Source organism: Barbatula barbatula (assembly GCF_947034865.1).
Source record: "Barbatula barbatula genome assembly, chromosome: 5".
Classification (NCBI taxonomy): Eukaryota; Metazoa; Chordata; class Actinopteri; order Cypriniformes; family Nemacheilidae; genus Barbatula; species Barbatula barbatula.
Genome location: NC_136769.1, coordinates 6,230,814 through 6,253,525, shown reverse-complemented (window position 1 = coordinate 6,253,525; position 22,712 = coordinate 6,230,814). Strand labels below are relative to the sequence as shown.

At 36.9% G+C, this 22,712-nt stretch overlaps 1 protein-coding gene and 1 long non-coding RNA gene across 3 annotated transcripts; one reads left to right on the top strand and one right to left on the bottom strand.

Moving 5' to 3' along the window:
* The first annotated feature begins 6,335 nt into the window (after positions 1–6,335).
* On the top strand, positions 6,336–12,920 carry LOC306894324. Its single transcript, XR_013786681.1, has 4 exons — positions 6,336–6,605; positions 8,470–8,544; positions 10,402–10,490; positions 10,773–12,920. It is a non-coding gene; the product is annotated as an uncharacterized lncRNA (long non-coding RNA).
* Positions 12,917–22,288, bottom strand: tom1 (target of myb1 membrane trafficking protein). Of its 2 annotated transcripts, XM_079456786.1 has the most exons (16): positions 22,108–22,253; positions 20,694–20,778; positions 20,511–20,589; positions 20,246–20,395; positions 19,952–20,086; positions 19,685–19,774; positions 18,657–18,758; positions 16,403–16,536; positions 16,143–16,182; positions 15,910–16,036; positions 15,460–15,514; positions 15,169–15,235; positions 14,921–14,989; positions 14,401–14,457; positions 14,169–14,199; positions 13,237–13,827 (listed from the first exon to the last, which is right to left on the bottom strand). In XM_079456786.1, the coding sequence occupies exons 1-16, from the start codon at positions 22,157–22,159 to the stop codon at positions 13,733–13,735; spliced, it is 1,368 nt and encodes a 455-aa protein (XP_079312912.1). In that variant the 5' UTR covers positions 22,160–22,253; the 3' UTR covers positions 13,237–13,732. The 2 variants fall into 2 exon arrangements, with proteins under 2 accessions (XP_079312913.1, XP_079312912.1); XM_079456787.1 differs by lacking the exon at positions 14,921–14,989 and having other exon boundaries at positions 12,917–13,827; positions 22,108–22,288.
* Positions 22,289–22,712: the final 424 nt, after the last annotated feature.

Sequence of the window (22,712 nt, the reverse complement as noted above, 5' to 3'; positions counted from 1 at the left end):
TCAACTAGGCTCATCAACGATTACACCGTCCAGCACAGCCAGAAACCTGGGGGTGGTAATCGATGATCGCCTTAACCTCACAAGTCATGTTGCCAGCACCACCCGGTCCTGTAGATTCATCCTCTACAACATTAGGGAAACTAGACCTTTCCTATCGGAGCACTCTACTCAAGTCCTAGTCCAGGCTCTTGTCCTGTCCAAACTGGATTATTGCAATGCGCTTCTGGCTGGACTTCCTGCTTGCACAATCAAACCTCTCCAGATGATTCAGAATGCGGCGGACTAGAGTGGTCTTCAATGTCCCGAAGAGAGCGCATGTAACTCCGCTCTTCATCAGGTTACACTGGCTCCCTGTTGCTGCCCGCATAAAGTTCAAAGCTATGCTCCTGGCCTACAAGACCAACACTTGTTGCTAGTTTGAACTCAGTTAAGAAATACCAATTTCAGCATTTTCAGTTATCTGTGTTTGATAGTAACCAAGTTGACTCATTATACCCAGTTTATCGCACATTGCAATTTTTACCTCAATAATCGCAATGTGACATTTTCCTCAAATCGTGCAGCCCTAGTAGTGACACTGTTCTTTGCAATGTGATTAGAATTGTGAATATAATTGAAGAAAGATGCATGGTATACAAGTTAGAACCATGTTTCTGAACTATGTATTTATAATTTATCGTCAGGGTTTATGCACTGCAACAGTATATAGGGTAACGGTTCCCCCTTACAGAATATACGTTTTTAGAAGAAAAAAAGCCACATGTCACAGCACTAACCACAAGGCTCTGAGTACCCCTCTTCTATTTTGTCAAGGTACACTTTAATACTTTTCAAAAGGCAGGAAAAAATAGAACAGGGGTGGGCAGTCGTGGAGTCGAGCTTCAACACACCTGCCTCAGAACTTTTTGTAATACTGAAGATTAGATTAACAATATGTTTATTGTCTGTTTAACTAGTGTTTGAGCACTAGGGCCATTTTCTAGAAACAAATTCTGAAGACTTCTTTTTTTTTATCCTATTTTTGTTCTGTTTTTGCAAGATTAACGGATGATTGCCACACCAGGATCTTAGGTTAAATTCCCAGGAAGCACACATACTGATAATGTACTGCTTTGAATGTACTGTAAATGGCTAAAATCATTTACAAGCAACTAACTGTGCCTTCTGATTTTGTCTTCTGTGCTGATATTTATGAGATTTTGTGTTGTATATTATTCAAAGTAATATATTTAATGTAAGAACTTTATTTTCTATGTTTTGTAAGACTTAGCATTTATACAATATATATATATATATATATAAAATACTCCGTAGGCCTTGAATACTGACTATTTTGTATTATCAGTTATTCTGGAAAAAAGATTAAAATGGTAATAAACAAGAAGCTGACAAGTTTGTTTTCCTGTTGTGAATTTTCTTGATGTAACTAAGAACGCACTGTAAGACAACCAATTTGCTAAATGTTCTTCCAACAAAGTAACTTGCATATTTTTTTTGTCAAGCTCAGCATTTTGCAAACAAAGATTTTTTTATTGACTAAACCCAAAATGTAATTTGCCTATTGTATCCGTGTTCATTGATAAGGAATCAGTGAAAATACATTTGACAAAAAGTTTAGGGCTGTCAAACGGTTACTCGAATCTAAAATAAAAGTTTGTGTTTACTTAATATTTGTTTTTGTACTGTTCATAATAATTTTGTATTTAAAAACACATTCACATACATGCACATATTTAAGAAAATATATAAACACATTAATTTGTATAAGTATTTACAGTACACAGACATGTATTGTGTAAATGCCAACTTTTATTCTGACTATTGATCATTTGACAGCCCTAACACAAACAGTTAATGTACAATAGTAAAATATTACACAGTCAAGAATAAATAGTCCCTATATTTGCGGAGACAACTCAAAAAAGTTATTTTAATTGGTTCAGGTCAATGGTGCATTCATGGAGAGGGCATGCGTGCATGCAAGGCTTGAATCGGGTTAACAAGGCAAAGGAGAGTAATTCAGTTAGTGGTGTTACTTTAAAATTATTTGGATTTACTGCGTTTGTTACAGTGACAGTACAGAACAGTCAATAATAATGTGTGCTTTATATTTACGTTTGTAAAATGAGTGCAATAAAACACATAAGAGTGTGCCAACAGATAAGTCCAAGCCTATGAACATATCGAGTATGTATATACTGGACTCTTTCCCTTCCCTATCCAGTTTAATTCATCCTTTAAAAAGTGAAAAAAAAATGTCATTAAACGTCTCTAAAGTTACAAATCTTTAGACCAATGTCATGTTGAAAAATACATGCAATTTTATCTTAACAGACAGATATACTTTAGAATAGATTTACGTTGTATAGGGAATGTTTCCTGTACAGGTCTAGTCTAAAGTGAATGTTAGAGCTGTCAAACTGAAACAACTTGCCGTGACATATCTTAAAACACATCAGCGCCTTTGTTTCGTATTAGGCACATACGTTTTTTTGGGTGTGTAAAAACAACTTAATGGGACAGTTCACCCAAAAATAAAGCTATGTCATCATTTACTCACCCTCGAGTTCACATTTCTTAGTTCTGATAAATACAGATAACGATATTTGAAAGAATGTTTGTAACCAAACAGTTGTTGGCAGGGCCGGCTGAAGCCTTCAGGGGGCCCGAAGCAGAATTTTATTTGGGGGCTCCTCTGTGCCACCAATATGACTAATAATCAATCCTTGATTATTCGCACACTATAAATCTAAATCACCCAATATCAATTTTATTTGTACTAGCTGTGTTGCTAACATCATGCCAATGTTTTACTCTACTACAGATTAAGTTGTAACAGTAGCAAATCCACAGGATTTGCATTTTAACATTCAAAGTGTTGTAGTAGCAATTGGCATACTAAATGTGGTGTACTGAATATGAGCTAAATAAACCAGTGCAATTCAATCAACTACAAATACAATTACTTAAAATAAACAGTATTTTTTATATAAAAAATGAATTTAAATGGACAACATGGACAAGGTTCAAATCAACTAACTCAACTTTACATACCACCTCAATATTCCACTTTCCTCCTTAGAATTTTTGTTTCATGGCTTTTCTTTTGGCAGAGTCATTTTTGAGATGAAAATAATAATTATGAAAATATAATAATATAAAAGAAGTTAGCCATGTTAGAACGTATAGAAGGTGATGCTGTATGTCAAAAACAAACAAATATCTTACAAATAGCATAATTTATCCATATAAACAAATCGATCTAAGATTGTTTTAAACTCAAATGGTATATCATCATCAGCTGTAGCACCAGTACTTGGGGCAGGTGGCGTTGGCATCACCATCTTTACACCTAAAACATCATTGAGGCATAATGATACTGGAATATAATAGCAAAAAATTGCAAAGGTAGGCTAATGTAAGTCATTTTAAACTGTTATCAGAACCAAAGCTTTTTTATTATCAGTACGAAGTTTATGAAACAAAAACTTATTTCTATCACAGAAATATTTACATTTAGTCATTTAGCAGACGCATTTATCCAAAGCGACTTACAGATCAGGAAACATTGGAAGCAATTATAACAACATAGGCAACAAAATACATAAGGGCATCAAAACGAGTCCATTAAAGCCTAGCACAGTATACAAAGCTAAGAATAGTGAGGTTAGTAAGTTTTTTTTTGAATAAGAAGGAAAGGGAAAGGAATTAGGATAAATCAATCAGCGACGTGTTGACGGAAGAGATGCGTTTTTAGGTGTTTTTTTAAAGATGGCAACAGAGTCTGCTGATCTTGTAGCAGCTGGTAGATCATTCCACCAATGTGGAACAGATCCAGAGAAGGTACGGGAGAGTAACTTCTTTCCTTTTTGGGATGGTACCACTAGTCGTTGTTCCTTTGCAGACCGCAGTGATCTGGAAGGAACAAAGGTCTGCATCAGCGAGTGGAGATACAATGGTGCGGACATGGTGGTGGTCTTGTAGGCCAGGAGCAGGAGTGGTCTTGTAGGCCAGAAATATAATCCAAGAAAGATATTTTTAAAACCAGATAAGTAATATGTATTTGTATAATATATTAAGAATGCAAAGCTATTTGAGGATGTTTAATTAAACATACTTTCTTGCTTGCTTAATTATTTAGCTTGCAATATAACCCACTAGGCCAAGCCTATTTAGTTTATATTCATTTTCTCAACTTACTATCTTGCTGTTTTTTCTCTTCCTTGGTTTTCTTCCTTTTCTTTTCTCTGCACCAGAAGGATACGTTATGTCCCTTTTTGTGACATTATTGTGTTTCTAGAAATTCTTCTATCAACTTTATTTACGTCAATTAGTCATACTCTAGCTGTGTATTTTGTATCATTACCCATATCCGTTGAAATATTATAAAAAAAACGTCAATAAATGAAATTTATTTCTTTTTGTTTATAGTCTTGGGGGACCCATGGCCACGGGGACCCTAAGCAGCCGCTTAGTTCGGCTTATGCCTTGGATCGGCTCTGCCTATGGCTGACCACGTTGTGTGACCTTAAATTACCAAAGAGAAGAAGTCGTTTCTTGACATGCGCTCTCTCTGTGCAACCAAATCATCGCTACCCGGCCCGCCTTAACATTTCAAATAAATGGAGAGACCTTAAAGGACTAGGCGGATGAGCGCTTTCAACAAATTGGTTTAATTTATTAGGGTCTTCATGAAATGTCTGGAAGCTCTTTACTGCTTTCTGAAGTCCACAGTCATCGCATCCATCTACCAGGAATCTTCTGCTGACAAATTTGATGGAGATGCTGATTTCATTTTCCAGCAGGACTTGGCACCTGCCCACACTGCCAAAGGTACCAAAAGCCGGTTCAATGACCATGTTGTTAATGTGCTTGATTGGCCAGCAAACTCGCCTGACCTAAACCCCATAGAGATATGGGGTATTGTCAAGAGGAAGATGAGAGACGCCAGACCCAACAATGCAGATGACCTGAAGGTCGCTATCAAAGCAACTTGGTCTTCCATTACAGCAGTGCCACAGACTGACCACCTTCATGCCACGCTGCATTGATGCAGCAATTCATGCAAAAGGAGGCCCAGCAAGTATTGATTGCATAGAAATGAACATACTTTTCAGAAGCCTGACATTTTTTGTTTAAAATCTTTATTTTATGTAATATTCTAATTGTCTGAGACACAGATTTTGGTGTTTTCATCATTTGTAAGCCATAATCATCAACATTTCAAGAAATAAAGGCTTGAAATGTTTCACTCTAATTGTTATGAATCATAATACATAATATATTGCGTCACAATTATAACTTTAAAGTTTTACTTAATTAATATTGCATATGTATAGCATGTTTATGTGACCTGTGTTTCCCCCACCTTTTTCTTAAATGTGTGATTCTCAGTGATAACCACTGTACACGCGTCTCCATGTGTGTTAGTAGTGTGCATATTGAGTGTTATGTATGTGGGTGTGTTTGAATCGGTGTGTGTGTCTGTCTTTCAGCTTTTTTGTTTTCACTTGTATAACCTTATTCCTTATAGTAAATATGTTTCTTGTACAGCTGCTTTGTAACAAGAAAATTGCAAAAAGCACCATTTATATAAAATTGACTTGACTTAAACATTTATCTAAACAATGTCTTGGCAGCACTGTCTACGCGTGTGTTGTGTTGACACGCCGGAGGAAAGAGGGGAGGGGTGCACCGTACTTATTATGACTCACGAGCAGACAGGAAGATCCATAACAATATGCAAATTAGCAGTGGGCGTCATTACTGTTTTCTCAATGGGACGCTGACGTGAATTCGCTCACACTCACAGTACAGTGGAACACACAGGTATGGAAACCTACACTAGAGGTAAGACATTGATTTAATTCAGTGGTGTTTTAAACTGCTTTCTTGCTTATAGACGGTGTTTGGCATAGGGCCTATCCGATTATGGTAAATAGCTACTCGGTTCCGACAATTTGCAAAGTAATTGACCAACATAAACGGAGTGAAAGATGTGATTTGATGCACGTTAACCGATACAATTTGAAGGAAACCCTTTAGACATTTTATGGTATATTTGCTCCATAAAGAGATGTTACAGATTACATAAAAAATGTATTTTACGTTAAATGTATTTGCAGTTTTGTATACAAATATTTTACATTTAATAATTGGAGGAACTAGAAGAGTTCACTGGCATTTTAAAACAATATATAAGTCAAAAAAAGTTTGCGCTACCTGAACAACCGCGTTGATGCAGAAGACAGCCGGCGACTTTAATCATGTGATCAAGAGTCGCTGTTCCTCCTCCGGAAGGATGGTGGCGCACTGCACCCTCGTCGTTCCGTTCCAGAGAAGAAGACGACCGACGCTAAAGCACGGGAACGACAGCCATCAAAACCGCACAGTGACGGAGCGCAGCAGTACATACCAAACACATCGGTTTCATTCATTTTTAACCTGTTACTGTTCAAAACACAAAAAATAGCAAATATGCCGATCGACGAGGATTCATTACGTCGATTCTTGTTTCATTTCACTTTATAAAACACAGAAATAAGTTGATATCGTGCAGTTCCTTTTCGCTGTACGAGGACCCAGGAGGGGAATGTGTATAAAAGGTAAGCATCTCACCTGCTCACCTTTGAATTAAAAATAAGATTAGTGTAGCTTGTCCCTTGCTTTTGACTAGAAGGGGTACGGCTACGTCCACTGGGCATGCGCACTTCGCGCTGTACACAGTTGTTTGTTTATCGCTGTAAGTTCATGTTTAGGATCGGGGTAGGTGTTTGCGTAAGCTAATGTAGTATATTGGTATTAAATGCTGCGAGGTTTTGCACCACTTCCGGCCGTGGTTTTGTTTCTGTTTTGCGTGACGCACAAGGGTGCTTCAAACACACGGAGGAGCGCACGTTATACGAACATACGTACGATCGTAAACGTACCAACGTGTAACTTACTACGCAGATCGAAATCGCTAAAGGGAGATATGGAAACCAATCGGAGAGGTGAGTTATTAAATTGGCATCGCCGTCAAACTGCGCTTCTGTTTACGGCTGCGCACGATAACCGTTTTCTCATCCATCGTTGCTGATGTAACTTTTATCAAGACACCTGCCGTTATAAATAGTAGCTTACATTTATTGGGCCGATTTCATGATATCAAACTACATTGAAATACTTTGAATGTGTACTCTTGAGGATTGCGAGGTCCTGTAATGGCGACGGTACGGCGATGGCTAAGAAAGCGGCAGCCGAAACCGCGGTATTTGCTAACCGGCGGCGTGCTGTGTATTAATGGGTGGTTTATGTTTGTTTCCGATGTATGGCGGTATTTTTTTTAGACCACAATACTGCAGTTGATTGTCTTCAAATGCCCTTTTTACTGTCATTGTGAATGAATGTTGTAGAATATTTCCACACTAGTATTATAAAAGTTTTTATTATAAATGTCTCAGTTTTTTGCATGCAAGTCAAGTGTCAAGACCATCAAGTCCAAGTCCGCCTCAAGTTTAAACTTCAATTCTTTTGTTCTCTTTCCCCAAATCGGTTTCAATGTATTAAATAGTATAGTAGATTTATATAAATTTATGTCATATGTTTTATAGGAGATGAAAGTTCAGACTATTTTCACTATGGGCATTGTGGTAGAAATTGACCTCACACACCTGACTGAATATATAGCTCGCAGATAAAAGCTGTATGGCACACACCAGCTATTCTTTCTAACCATCCTGATTTTTGGTATGACCCATAAAATTGTTGTACACTCAGTTTATTTTATAAATACTGTAGAATTTAGGTATTAAGTTATACAATTGTTGTTCTTTAGTCTTAAAGTATATAATCGTATACAAAAGTGGACAAAATAGACGGATTACAGCAGCAGGTCTAAATTGGGTACGCTCTTTCATCCACTTGTGATCCGATCGACCAAAACGCGTCTTAGTAGCAGGCATAAAAAGGGCCTTAGAAAGACTGCAGGGGGCAGAAGAGCCACATGCGCCTCGAGGGCCACTGGTTGCAGACCCCTGCCCTATAATAACTGCAAAGATTACACTTCTTTTACAACTGAATAGCATGCAAAGGTAAGTTGCATACATAATATTTAGTGTTCGCATGCGAACATCCAAAGGCTTCAGTTAAGCGCATTTTTATATAGAAAAATTCTGATACATAGTGTCGCGGCATATTAAGACGCATGTGAATGGCCGGTCACAGTGCAAAGGGACCCCAATGAAATAGTGTCGCCATGAAATAGTGTTGCCACGTTCTGGAGGTTGTTTGAGCTACATACACCGGTAATGCGGAATATAAAAAAAATCATAACATAAATGCACAACGGTATTCTGTATGAACTTGTATTCCGCCAAGCACTACCGTGGTAATCACTGGAAAAAGTAATCGAGCTAGATTGATGCATCTTTTCAGATGTTTAGTATTCAGAAGTCACCATGAACTGTTTTATGATCATTCTTATTGCAGATAATGCACTTGCGTGTGTGAGGAGGTTTCTGCAAAGGATTTGGAGATGCTTTCGCCATGGACCTGATAACTCTGGTAAGATTTCTGAAAATCATTGAAAATGCTTAAAATTAGGAATGCACAGATATGTAAATTTTGGCCGATAACCGATGATTCTTTAACATTTGAAGTAGGGTGGCCATTTCCATAACACCAAAAAGGAGGACAATTTGCGGCATTTAGTGAGGCAAGAATAACTACATCTGGTGTACTCGCAAATATAATACAATTTTGTCTATCATATCTATGGGATCATGATACAGTGATTCTGAAATAGCCTACTCTATTCATTGCCGGACAATTTGATCAAGAACATATCTTGATGTAGACCTATGTGTAACAGAAGAGGCAAAAAAGTGTTTGTTCACAGTATTTGTATTTATTCAAGACACTCCTGTATGACTGGCTTGACTGTATGATAGACTTTACAAAGCTCTGCAGCGCAGATTTTCTCATCCTGAGGTGATGTTGCCTCTCGAAAATAAGACCTAAGGGAAGACGTACCTGCAGCTGGTCGGTTACCTTTGTTTTTCAGTGCTGGCATGTCGGTCAATGGCGGCTTTCCCTTTACTACTAACGTCCACTTCACAGCGACATCGTGTGCAAAATCCATGGAAAGCATCTCTACTGCCTTTTGATATGAATTCGTGCTCTTTTGTCCATTCCGGATTAAATGATGTCGGACGTTTCGGTATGTTAACGTTATGATGTGACGTAGCCAGTACGTGGACTCCACCTCCACGTCGCGGAGGCTTGTTTCCGTTTTTAACCGATGATATATCAGATATTTATTTGACACCTCTTTCAGCCAATCATTTGTTTGACAGGAGATCTTACGGCTCCAAAAGGAGCCAACTACAAATCTAGCAACTATCTGACTATACATTAGCCTCAAATCTGTGTGGGGTTTGATCTCACAAGGAGCTGGACCGCATTTCTACTATCTACTCGGTTCAGTGATCGCAGGTAGTGTAGCAGCACCTTCAGTTCCAACCACATTGACGCATGAATGATATGCGCCCACGCAAAACAATGTTTCTAAGAACTAGTCATTCATTGTCCTTGTTTTCCCTTGTTAACTTAAAACATTCATTGTATGGGCATACAAACATGAACACATCTCATCTATAAAGAGGCACAGTTTGTTACCCAGACGGATTTCAGCAGTTCAATGGAAGTGACTGCTGGTTGTGTAGTTAAGTGGTCATGTTCACTCACTATTTCATAATTCTTTCTACAAAATAAGTAAATAAAAACAGATTTATCGTGTGCCTGAATTATGTTTTAACACCGCATCACATCTCGGAGAGAAGCGGACCGAAGCTGTACAAAACGAGTCTTTAGTGCTAACAACAATAGTGCTCATTGAGTTCTGTCCTCTCCACGATTATGATTGCTCGAATGGTAAAGTTGAATCTGATAGGCCATGAGTCTCAAAATACACAAACAAATCCAAGGCGAGTGATGATTTGTTCATTCACATTCCATGATAAACTTGTACATTTTAAACTTAAGAAATATTTGCGCACAGGTGTACGTCTGTGAATTGTATTTCGCGTTCGCATTTTATTTTACGTACATTAATTGTTTTCTGTGAATGTATATATATAATGTAATTTGTGCACGTGAATGAGGTTTTAGGCATGTAAAAGTGGCTCCGCAAAGCGTGTTTTATGTGTGAATAATTAAGACTAAAATGGCGCCATACTTTTTAACCATTTGTAAAAATACTTTTACAGATTCTGGGTAGAGTTTGATAATGCTAACAAATAAACTTGACATTATACTGTTGTTCAAAATGGAAAAGTGTTGTTGCCATTCTTGCATGTCATTCTTTATAAAGACCATGAAAAAACTGAATTAAACGAATTTTCATTTGCTATAATTTACCAGGAATAAAGCTCTCTGTGGAGGAAACATCACAGAGCTCTGTCCGTCCATGGTTTGAAAATTTCGGATTTGACAATGGAGTTTAGTTCATGGTAAGAAACAATGATAGTTGGAACACTAATGCAAATTGGGCAATATATACAGCTTAAACAGGACATACAGTGTGGCAATTTTATCTACAGTATAAAAAATGGACATAAGGCACACAAGGACACCGAACATATGACACATTATGTTGTCGTTCTCTTTACCTCCTTTCTCAAATAGATGACCTTATGATGAATTTTCTACCCCAGCCATCATATACCTGTTCCACAGCCAGACGTGAACCTACAATAACTCTATTTTTTACTTTTTGCCTTTATTTTATACAGTGCAGTCGTAGGGAGGAAAGGAAGCAATGTGGGAGAGCGAAGGGGTGAGGCCGGAAATGGACCTAGAGTCGGGACTTGAACTCTGGCCGCCCAAAGCGCATTTGGACTACATGTCTGTAGCACTGTCACACGGCCACAGGCTCCGATGATAAACTGTAAGCACACTGAACTCTTCTGACACTGTGGGAGTGATGTCTTACCACTTTGACCATGTCACCTCCACTTTCCTTTCATGATGAAGAAGCAGCTCCTGCTGCCTGCGATCTCCAAGGTTACCAGCCACATGATCTGAACCAGTATTGAGCACAAGCATTGTGGTATATACACCAGCTGATAGATTTGTGCGGTCTGCTTTTGAAAGGGTTTTAAATCTAGGTAAATCAAGCAAAATTATACGTTAGATGATAAAACCCTGCTTGCGTTAAGTTACTGTAAACTATTAGTTTGACCTACATAATGAGAAATTTTCATCTTGTTCATATTTTTTCATGCGCTGTTGCAGTTTACACACACATGCTTTCTATCTTCCAGAATATAAGCAAAAAATCACAATCGGTCCGATACACACACTGCCTCTGATAGTTTCGTCCATTATATTATATTATAATTCGGACTGGGTTTGATTTTCTGCATTTTTCGCATAAGTATCAAGCATTTTGAGAGCCGTATTGACCATTCAGAGACCGAGAACAAACAAGCGCCAATACGAAAAAAAAAAGTAAATGTTGTACTGTGTGCAAAGATCGACCTTTACTGTTAAAGATGGAGTGAGGCACCCTGATTAATATTTAACGGTGCTGTTCCTCAGGATTCTTGACCCTCAGGGCATTACTTTACACTTGAAATTATGCTCATGTAACTGGAAAGTATGGTGCTTGCAACACCAGTGAGTGGGTTTAATTCCCAGGGAACACTGACACACACTGTGTAACATGAATGTACTCTTAAGTTATCATGTTATGCAGAAGCTAAACATCCATGTTATTTTAAAACTTGGTAGTATCTATTTTAAATGACAGGGTTATATCTGGATGTTCTTTTCTATTAAAGAAGAACAAGAGGTAGTTATAGCTGTCTGTGTATATACTTCCCCAGTTATATTTTGGGGGAAACCTAATGAGAAGAAAAATCCCTAAGACACATTGCAATGGAGTATTTATCCACATTTAGGGAAGTGGCACATTGCAACAAGACTTTAAGTGACATTACAAGTTTATCGCTGTCTTACATTGGTTTACAGTGTACGAATAGTTGGAGGTACCTTTTTTTATTCAAGTCTGATAAGGAATGTATTAGTTTTGAGGCCGGTGTATGAAAATTGAAATGGCTGAATGTTATTGCTGTACTACGGTTGCACTTTAGTTGAATGTAAACGTGCCTTTTGATATGATGTATATTTATACTGCACTGTTTTAAATGTTCTTCAACGTATATTATCAGATTAATTTATTAAATATTAGATTTGATCTACTTAAGTTTCGTTTGGAAACTGTGGCCGTTACTTGAAAAGCAATATAGTTGACGGAAACACCCACACAGGTAAATGTATTAAGCGATTATTTTTGTAATGTTCAAACTATGCTATGCAACTATCGGGTATGTCTTTTTTGTATTCTCATGGATTCTGTTTGAAGGTCTGTTTTGTGAGCTGTTTCTCAGCTATCTGATATCATCCAGGATGGATAATGATGTCATTTTTTAACTAAAATTAAACGAAAAGACTAGATTGAAATACATTAAAGTATTTTATCTTAAGTTATGATGCTGTAACAGTTTGCCAAAATAGTGTGTGTTTTTTTATTTGTTGCTATTGTAATGCAGGTCCTTTTGTCTTATGTTTTCAGCAATAAGCACAAGATTAATCTGTGAAGGGCAGCACATGCTAATAAGCAAGTTTTCTGTCAAGGTGTGAATGTAGATGATCTAGATGATGTACAAGTTCTTTGAAAGTGGTATTTGCATACTTGGATGACTGTAATGTGATCTTTTTGTCACTTTTATATTATCATGAGTAGTGTCTGGAACTCATTATTTAAATTTGTAATAAAATGAATGTGAGTTTGTACTTTCTTAATTTGAATGAATATACTGTAACATCCCCTAACTTTACAAGAATTTAAGAATTAAACCAAGTAGTGCAGAATGCCTAAACAGTATGTGTGTTTTATTTGTGTTGCAATTGCAATGCAGTAACTTTTGTTTTCAGCAATAAAGCACAAGATAAATCTTGCACTAATGTGATATTACACTGAAGGGCAGCACATGCAAATAAGCAAGTCTTCTGTCAAGGTGTGAATGTGGACATTGGGTGTACAAGATGCAGTTGATGTTTTTCTCTGAAAGTAGTATTTGCACCTTTTTTATATTATGAGTAGCATTATACGTCAGTAACTGTTGGTTATTTAAATTTGTAATATAACATTAATGCAAATGTTGTACATATGCAAACGCATCAACACTCGAACATGTTCAAATTACTTTCTCAATTTTAATGAATATACTGTAAAACAACCCCCAACTTTACAAGAATGTAAGAATTAAAACGTTCAAGTAGTGCAGGTCCGCAGAATTAAACCGCATTTATTTTAAGAAAATAAAACGACTTACATTTTACACTTTCCTAACTGTAAAATCCACCTCTTTAAAAGTAGCCTAATAAAACGTTATAGCCTATATACATACAGTGTATATACATCAATGATTTAACCTTACCAATATTAAATAAAAAAGCATTTATCATGCTTTACAAGGAACCATTCTCCAAAAGATTAACAAATTACAATGATTGCATGGTTAACTACTAAAAACATTAAATTATAAACCTAAAAGGAATATAACTAAACATTTGTGTGCAAAACGCAATATTGAAAACAGGTTATTGCCGCAACAGAGGTGTAAACAGTGCTGTAACTAAAATGAATGTTGTTTATATTGACCCGGGACAAATTTACTTAAAGCAACTACAGCTGTGATGAGTCTGGGTTATGAAGTGACTCCTTTACCGAAGGAAGACTTTCCGCTGCTTTCGCTCTTGCTGCTAAGAATTGATCGAACTCTAGGAGAGAGAGAGAGAGAGACTTGAATGAATCTCTATCAAATCTGTAAAGGTTAAGTAACTTATTTTTGTTCAGGAGATACCTTTATAAAGTAACTGCATTCTAAAACAGCCATTAATCCATTATACATTAAGCTAATATATCGTTTATTGATAAGGTTTTGATTTGAGAAAACATCAGAAAAATAGCTGCAGAACTGATTTAGATTTGTGTATTACCTAAAATACATAAGGTTTTTAAAAAGAGTTTAAGGTTTGATTTTCATTTCAAAAGTAAGGATTAAGCTATTCTTCTGCCGTCACCGGGTGACACCTCTAAATATCTGAAGACAGAAGGTTACCTTCACTGGTGACCCCCTCTGATTCATCCACCTGTATCACATGAGCAGTACAAAAAAATGATATTAAATGCTTTGAAAAAGACACCAATGAACAATTGACTCTTAACTGCAAGTATGAATAAATCAAATAATAATCTGATAATAAATGATCTTTCTTGATCTTGACAGGACAGACATTAGTTGTCCGATGCGGTTCTGTTCTTATAGCACATGTGTACTAGAGGTTACTTACATCCACATTAAGCCACTGCTCGATGTCGTCCATCATGTCAATCTGATCGACAGGGATCTGACAGCAGAGGAAAAAAGTAAAACAACTAGCAATCTTGTTAATGAGATGTGTTGCAAAATGCGTTTCATGCTTTTTTGCCTTTTTGTTTTGTAAAAAGAATAATGAGTATGGTTCAGGTCTGGTGGACACTTAGGATGGAAATGGAAAAAAGGCAAAACTGAAAATGAATCGGTCGTGACGCAGGCCTGAAATATGGAATAAATGAAACACCGAAGAGCCAGAAAAACCATTCAGCAAACAAAGATACCGCAGCTCTTCGAAACATGCAGGACACAAAATAAAATGAAAAAAAAAGAAGCATCCCATCTTATCTGTACAGCAACCAATGTCTATTCAAGATCTCAGATTTGAGGATTAAGGATTAAGGATAGGATGTTTCTTTATCATGACCACAGATCGGAAACGACACAAACTCATGTCACGCTGCAGACTGATGGCTTCATCGGCCAATCAGACCCACCATTCCCTTTTTAATCATCCACTGAAACGGAGGCGAGCTGCCGATGGTGGTGGAGTCTACACTGTCATCCTTAACATAGACAGACAACCTTTTAAAATGACGGACACACATTTGATGGCATCCAGTGTCAGGTAAACACAACCTAATCGCTGTTACACAAAGAACATTGCTCCGTCAAAGTACAAATAGAAGCATCTGTTCAAACTTAATATCCTTTCCTTAAGAGTTAATAATTCAGAGATGCTTACCGTGCCGGTGTCCTGTTGCTTTCTGGGATTGCCAGCCAGACCATCATGTGCTACAAGGTTTTCCGGACTGTCAAATAAATCACACAAAATCAAAAGAGGGATAATATTATATTGAATGTGGTGCGATTTTGACTTTGGATTACTCCGTGGTAACTCCACAGATACCTCCTCACAGTCCAGCAACTGCACGAAACATCCCTACAACCACTTTACAATCATGGAAACTCAAACTTTTATATTTTATTCTATTGAAAAGATCATTTAAGTTCACAATAACAAATGGACTCTTACCTTCTTTGTAATGAGACGCTTTTATTTTGGATAAAGTCTTCTGATTTTTTTGTGCCTATAGAAAATTATAAAGCATTACGATATGTTGACCCCAAACTGTTTAAACCATGCATCATACTACCTTTGGTAAAAAAGGACTTGTTCGAAGATGCAAATAATAATTATAATACATTTTAACATTTATAAGAAATGATTAACATTTATAAAACATTTGAAATTGTATTTAAAAAAGCTACATGTAAATCAATTTAATATTTGTATTTAGTTTGCACCACTAGGGGGCGCCACAATGTAGAGGAATTAATGAGGCAGAGATTCATTTCATCATCTTGGAACTCAGATGTCCACAAAAAAAGAACCATTCATAATATAAATGGCTCCTATAATAAGTATGAAGACTGAAGTAAATGTCAAGAATAGTTCGTAAACGTCAGCAAAAACTGAACTTACTCAATCCGGCCATCTGATTGGACAGCATGTTGACTGTTGATTGGCTGACGACACTTTGAGATGTATTTCCTGCTATCAGTTGGTTAGGAACGGCACCTAAATCAATGACATTTGCCTTCGTTGTGGTCTGAGGTAAATATATATATACATATGGATTAATACAGTGAAAGAACATTATTATTTCTTATCATCATTCATTATTGTACATTTAGCATCTAATATGTTTAGCTTACCGACGGTACATTGCTCTGTTGTTTGAGATTTCTTTCAAAACTAAAATAAAGATGGAATAACAAATGAGTCGATATATCATCATGTAAAAACATACTCCAATAAGACAGAGATAGAAGAGTAAACGTCAGTGTGTGTGTGTTTTCCAATTAATCTATTTCAACTCATTATCACAAAACAGCTACAGGTCAAGCATCTAAACTTCATTTTGAACTCAAATATTTTATACAGTTATAACAATATTTAATGAGACTTTTCTTACCTGTGATATTGTGCAAAGGTTGTGTTCATATTATCATTGACAATCAGTAATTGTCCTATAAGTTTCTCATCTGTAATGCTGGGTATGAGCTCCAGTATTCGGCCTTGCATATTCTTACTTGTCACATACAACTGCTACTGGCCAGAAGAGCAGAGAAACCAAAACAAAGGTTTAACGCCACAGTCCTTAAAGGAAGTGTTCACTTTCAACATGCATGTTCATGGTAATTTCCTCACCCCTGTTGTCATCGAAGATGTTTGTGTATTTTTTTCTTTAGTCGTAAAGAAATTAAGGTTTGGGATGAAAACATTCCAGGATTATTCTCCATATAGTGGACTTCAATGGACTCCAAACGGTTGAAGGTCAAAGTTACAGTTTCAGTGCAGCTTCAAAAGGCTTTAAACTATACCAGATGATGAAGGGTCTTATCTAGGGAAACGATCTGTCATTTTCTAAAAAAAATAAATACGTATGTGCTTTATAAAAATTAAATAATTATGTACACTAACCCTCTATCTTTCTCTCAACAGGTAGTGGTCTAGCTTATGTTGAAACTAGTAGCGGTGTATTAGGACCTATTGTATTCTTGCTCCTGTGTGCGCATATCGCTTATCCTCGCTGAACTCTTTGTAAATCGCTTTGGATAAAAGCATCTGCAAATGACTAAATGTAAATAAACACAAATGCTCGCCTCGCTCTGTTCTGCAAAGCGTACTCACGACTTCACATAATACGTAATTACGTGGAAAAGGTCACGCTTGACGTAGACGGAAGTACAGAGTCAGTGTTTACAAGGTGAACATGCAATTACTAAGTCAAACGCCATTTACAAAAAAAGGGAGTTGAAAGGTAAAACAACAATGTTGGACGATTTTAAATTTGGATGAATTACGTGAAGTCGTGAGCGCGGTTTGCAGAACAGAGCAAGGCGAGCATTTGTGTTTATAAAGCATATACATTTTTATTTTCTTAAAAAAGGCAGATAAAACACTTATTCATCGTCTGGTATCGTTTAAAGCTGCACCGAAACTGTAATTTTGACCTTCAACCGTTTGGAGTCCATTGAAGTCCACTATATGCAGAATAATCCTGGAGTGTTTTCATCAAAAACCTTCATTTCTTTTCGACTAAAGAAAAAAATACACAAACATCTTTGATGACAACAGGGGTTAGGAAATAATCATGAAAATGTATGTTTAAATTGAAGGATAAAATCATGACTTGATCAACACCAGTCCATGAGAACATTTCTTATTGTCTCACTAACAATGTTTAACATACATTTTTTAAGTAAAACTGTGGTGATACAAATGATGATCATTCTTTCAAAAACAAAGAATACAAATAATACACGTATACTACAAAAAAAACATAGTTAATTTAAGCAGATTTAAGCCTGCATATTATACTATTTTACATTTGATGAGAAGCCAAATTTATTTGTAAATAAAGTGGTGCAGATGACGTATTTTTGTTTGCAAACCCCAGAAGAGAGTTTTAGCACTTCCAGTTCCATAGTAAGTTTTAATATATGACATAAAACACGCCAGTTATAACTCATTTGTGTTTTTATTTAAAGCTTTGTTTCCTTAAAAAAGTGGTTGCTGACAAGTTGCTAAAAGCAACTACATCCTTTGGTTGGAATTAAAGGGATATTTCGCCCCTCATTTACTCACCTTAATATAAAATTATTTGGAGAAAGATATTTTGAAGAATGCTTGCAAACAAACAGTTCATGGACCCCATTGACTACCATAATGGGAAGAATTACTTTGTTTTTCTTTGTTCTGTTGAACCCAAAAGAAGATATTTTGAAGAATGTAAGAAAGGAAACAGTCCTGGGGCACTTTGACTACAACTGTTATTTTTCTGAGGTTTATAGCCTCGCATAATCTTTTTACTTCTGAAAATATTGGGTTAATTTGAAAATATTATCTTGATAGACAAAAGTCTATGGAAAAATCCATTGGCTTGCGGTCGAGGAAACCAGCAAGGCGCTAACGTCCAGCTTGGCCTACGTCATAAATACGTCATCTCTGCACCACTCTAAGAAGCTTCATTTGAAAGGTTTCACCACCTGCTTTCCGCAAGTAGCAAGCTTCGAAAATAATATGACAAAATGTGGAGAATAAAAGGACAATCAGTAATCATCCAAAGTGAAATAAATGGAAACGTATTTTATAAAATAATAATAATTTATCAAAATTGAATTCATGGCATAAAGGTATTTCAGCACATCTTACGTTGAACGCACCTGTAATTGTTCCATGTCCGACTGGCGAACACTTCCCATTCGAGACATCATCCCCGACATCACTGATAGATTATTACGCACCATCTCCAGGTCTGTCTTCAGCTGTTTCATCAAATAAACAAAACTAATCGTTTTCAAGGATGAGTACATTACACAGAATTTAAGTTTTGGGGTTAACTATCCTTTCAAAGCACATAACTTCATAAGGTTCATCCTGTGTGCATATGTATATGTTGACCTCTTTCTCTTACCCATCCGGTTTTATTCATCCTTTAAATACTTTATTAAAAACGTTTTTGTCACTTTTTAAAGTTACAAATCTTAAGCAAATATGCAATTGTATCGTACTGTACAAGGCTTGAGACTAGTCCTAGACTAAAGTAAAGTAAATGTTAGAGCTGTCTAACTGAAAACAACTCGCACTGACATATCTTAATACACATCAGTCCCATTGTTTTGTCTCAAAATGCACATGCGTTTTTTTGCATGTAAAAACGACTTAAAGAGACTTTTCACCCAAAAATTCTGTCATCATTTACTCACCCTCGAGTTTTTCCAACTCGTATACATGTATTCGTTCCGATAAACACAGAGAAATATATTTGGAAGAATGCTTGTAACCAAACAGAGCTTGGACACCATTGACTACCATTGTAGGAAAAATGACAGCATAGTCAAATGTGGCCCAGAACGGTTTCCTTTCCTACATTGTTCAAAAGATTTATTGTGTATTCAATTTATTGTGTGTTCAAAAGAAAGAAAAAAACTTGTGGGTGAATAAATGATGACAGAATATTTGGGTGAACTGTCCCTTTAAATGTTCTAATTTACCCAAGGCCTTGTCCTGGCTTAAGCCAATTCTGATCCAGGACACCTGCACAATGACATCTTCATTTCCTGGACTAAAGACTGGTTCATTTTGTTTAGTCTGTTTATTCCAAAACTGGTTTGTCAAATCAATACTTTCGGTTTGTGATATCCTAAAATACCAAATTGCATCACTACAGCACCAGCCGTGTGTGTGTTACCTGTTGTGGTGACACTTCAAGCTTTGTTTCTGTACTCCGTGGTTGTGACGCGGAGACAGGCCGTCTCTCAGAATACATGGTTTCAATAGTCTGTTGGACAAAGTCATGAATATAAATAACCTGAAGCTATATAGACAACAAAGGCGTGATTTATATTCGTAAGGGAATCTATGATTTCAAGTATTTTTAATGCTGACTCGTAATGCTTATATTTTTTATTGGCTCCGAAAACAAGATTTGGTTCGTAAGCATGTGGATTTGCTGTACCCTGTTAGGAGTTTGAATAGGGGAACAGCCATTGGATGGGTTTATTGGAAACTGCACGCCTTTTCTCCTGAGATCTTCATACACGGTCACTACACCCGTCAAATCAGGAGAACTGCGGAAGGCATCGGACCACGCCTGAAGAGAACACATGACAGAGACAGAGAGTAAGAGCAGAACCACACCCTGCAATTTGTTTAAAAACACACTGCAGCGCACAGGAATGTAAAACATGAGCGACGTGTAAGACGTTTCTTCTCAACATCAGCTGACGTGACAACAGATGTATTATCATACCTGTATCATAGTGAGCACTCTTTCCTGGAGAATCAACGGGGGGTTATTTTTAGGCATGATGGTCTGGACCAAAACGTTCTCCACAAAGTCTTTAGTAGACACGTAGGTGTGAAATTTGTGCCCACAGTTTTTAACGCAGGCCTCCAACAACTGCAACAAAACAACAGGGCCAATGTAAGAATGTAAGGTGATGTAACAATAAATGCATTTTTTTAATGTGACATTGTTAAGTGAGGCTTAGGTGTCCAAAACGACACGAACTTACACTCAGAGTCAGCATAACTTCTTTAAAATTCCTATTTCCCAAAATTCTCTTCTTTATCGCTCTCACTGCATCCTTGGCTCTAAAAACGATACAAGAGTTCAAATCGAGCCGCAAAAGCTCACGTATCATGAGCATTTTACGAGTGTCCTGACCACATAAATGCGTATCTTTCATCACACATACCCATCATCTGTTTCATTCACAATGTCACAGATGTCCATATTGAGACCCCAGTCTTCTGATGGGAGCGATGAACTGGTGGCATGTTCTGAGAATGAGACCAAGAATCAGATCGGGACAAAACACCGAGCGTTCTTATTAATTGACTACAAACTAGTTAAAAAATACCGTTTTTTATTTAGCTTTAAAATCCGCTGCAAGCTAACCAGTAATGTTCCTCATCATTTTAAAATCGTACTATTTAATTTGCAAAGCAATGCACACATAAGATCAAACACAAAAGCACTTCACTTATAGTAACGTCTTATTGCAATACGCAATACACACTTCATTTAATCTGAACTAATTCAGATACAATAGATTTAAATAGGCGTTTAAAACACCATGTTTGGTTTACATCACTGATCTGTATACGTGAGCTGCATAACCTTAGTTATCCGCACTTAAAGTTCAGCATGTGGGCAGGGAAAACAGGCTTTTCGACTGTTTAAAAAGGTGGATGCCGTCTTTAAAACACTTCCGGCGTTATTCTGTAGTTTGACTATTACAGTTAATGGAATAGTTTATCCTCATGCAACGTCTCGACCTCTCGTTTTTACACGTTTAAAACTCACTTTAGTAACTCACATATATATATGTTTGGTGGTGATACATCCAGGAGTGACCTTTGGGTGTGTAAATGACACATGAGAGTATTTATTCGTTTAAACTATTCCTCAAAAGAAAAAAGGCCAGTCTGGCATGCGCAGAACATTGCAAAGAGTTGCTCTCTGTCATGCTGTGAAGAATAATGGAGAACTTTAAGGTTTAATCGGATATGTCTGTTCATCAAAAGTACAACGGAGGGGTGATCTAGGATTATTTTATATTGCATTGACACTATTCAATCCTTGACTCATTTACCTATTGTTTTACTATAGTAAAAGCGTAACCATTTGTATTATTGCAAATATCATTTAAGTTTTTGTGGTGAGAACAAATAAATAAAAGTAGCCCCAAAATATATTTTTCTCTGTTGATTTAAATAAAAAAGTATCTGGTGTAAAGAAGTGCAGCAAAAATGTGTCACTATTACTATTACTATTACTATTTGCGTCTATTGCTTTATTGACACGTAAATGAGCAAATCAGAATGATAGGGAGGGAGACTTGAGCCCGCCCCTGACATTTGATTGGACGAGCGAGGTATCAGTCCGAACCTAATCGTCTCTTTAACGTCGTCCTCAATTTAAACGATGTATGTCTTCAAGATGTCTTGCAATCGAATCAGGGATAAATAGATCAACATTATCTATTAAAATCGATTTGACTGTGTAATACCGCCGTATACGCTTAAACATAAATACATCCGTGCCGGATTAATGCTCGCTGTAGCGTACGTGTACGGCGTTATAACCGCGTACAATGTCATGCTCACCTATGAGTTGACCTACGGGTGTAGAAAAGGGGTTTCCGAGGAAAAACTCCATGTTTTCTCCGAGCTGTTGCGATCGGTGTTTCTGCTTTGGGTTGATCGGACGCAACGCTCAAACAAACTCAACCCCTGACGTCACCTCTTAAAGTGACCGCAGCGCTGGGAAAACGTGGCTCGGGTGCGCACACGTGCATATTAATTTTAAAGTGTAAATATAGTCCAATCAAATAATGCGTATAAAACGTTTTGATTTGTCAAGTCAAGCGCAATGCATTTCTTGCAATGTGCTGTACTTGTAATTGCACATTTAAGGAAAATGCAGTAAGGGAGAAATGAATGGGGTTTTTTTTGTAACAACGTAAAACTCCCCACATCATTTGCTTTAAGAGTGCATAACAAAAACAGGTCGATGAGCTGCAAAGGTGTGTTCTCGTTTACCACCGAGAGCTTATAAATTGAAGACAAGAACAATAAAGAGTTATGCTATAGTGTGGGGGGTGCATATTACAGAACCGATAAATAATAAAGCAATATGGCTCTTTATAAAGATGATATTCTTCATCAAAATAAGTTGTAGGTTGTCATGGAAGCTAGGTAGGCCTCTTTGT

What these genes read in the sequence shown, in the direction of transcription:
- tom1 (XM_079456786.1), bottom strand. Translation starts at nt 22,159, where the DNA reads ATGGAGTTTTTCCTCGGAAACCCCTTTTCTACACCCGTAGGTCAACTC. An exon ending in GTGAATGAAACAGATGATGG is followed by an intron (nt 20,590 to 20,693) that starts GTATGTGTGATG and finishes TATCGTTTTTAG; the next exon opens with AGCCAAGGATGCAGTGAGAG. An exon ending in TTGAAGTGTCACCACAACAG is followed by an intron (nt 18,759 to 19,684) that starts GTAACACACACA and finishes TTGATGAAACAG; the next exon opens with CTGAAGACAGACCTGGAGAT.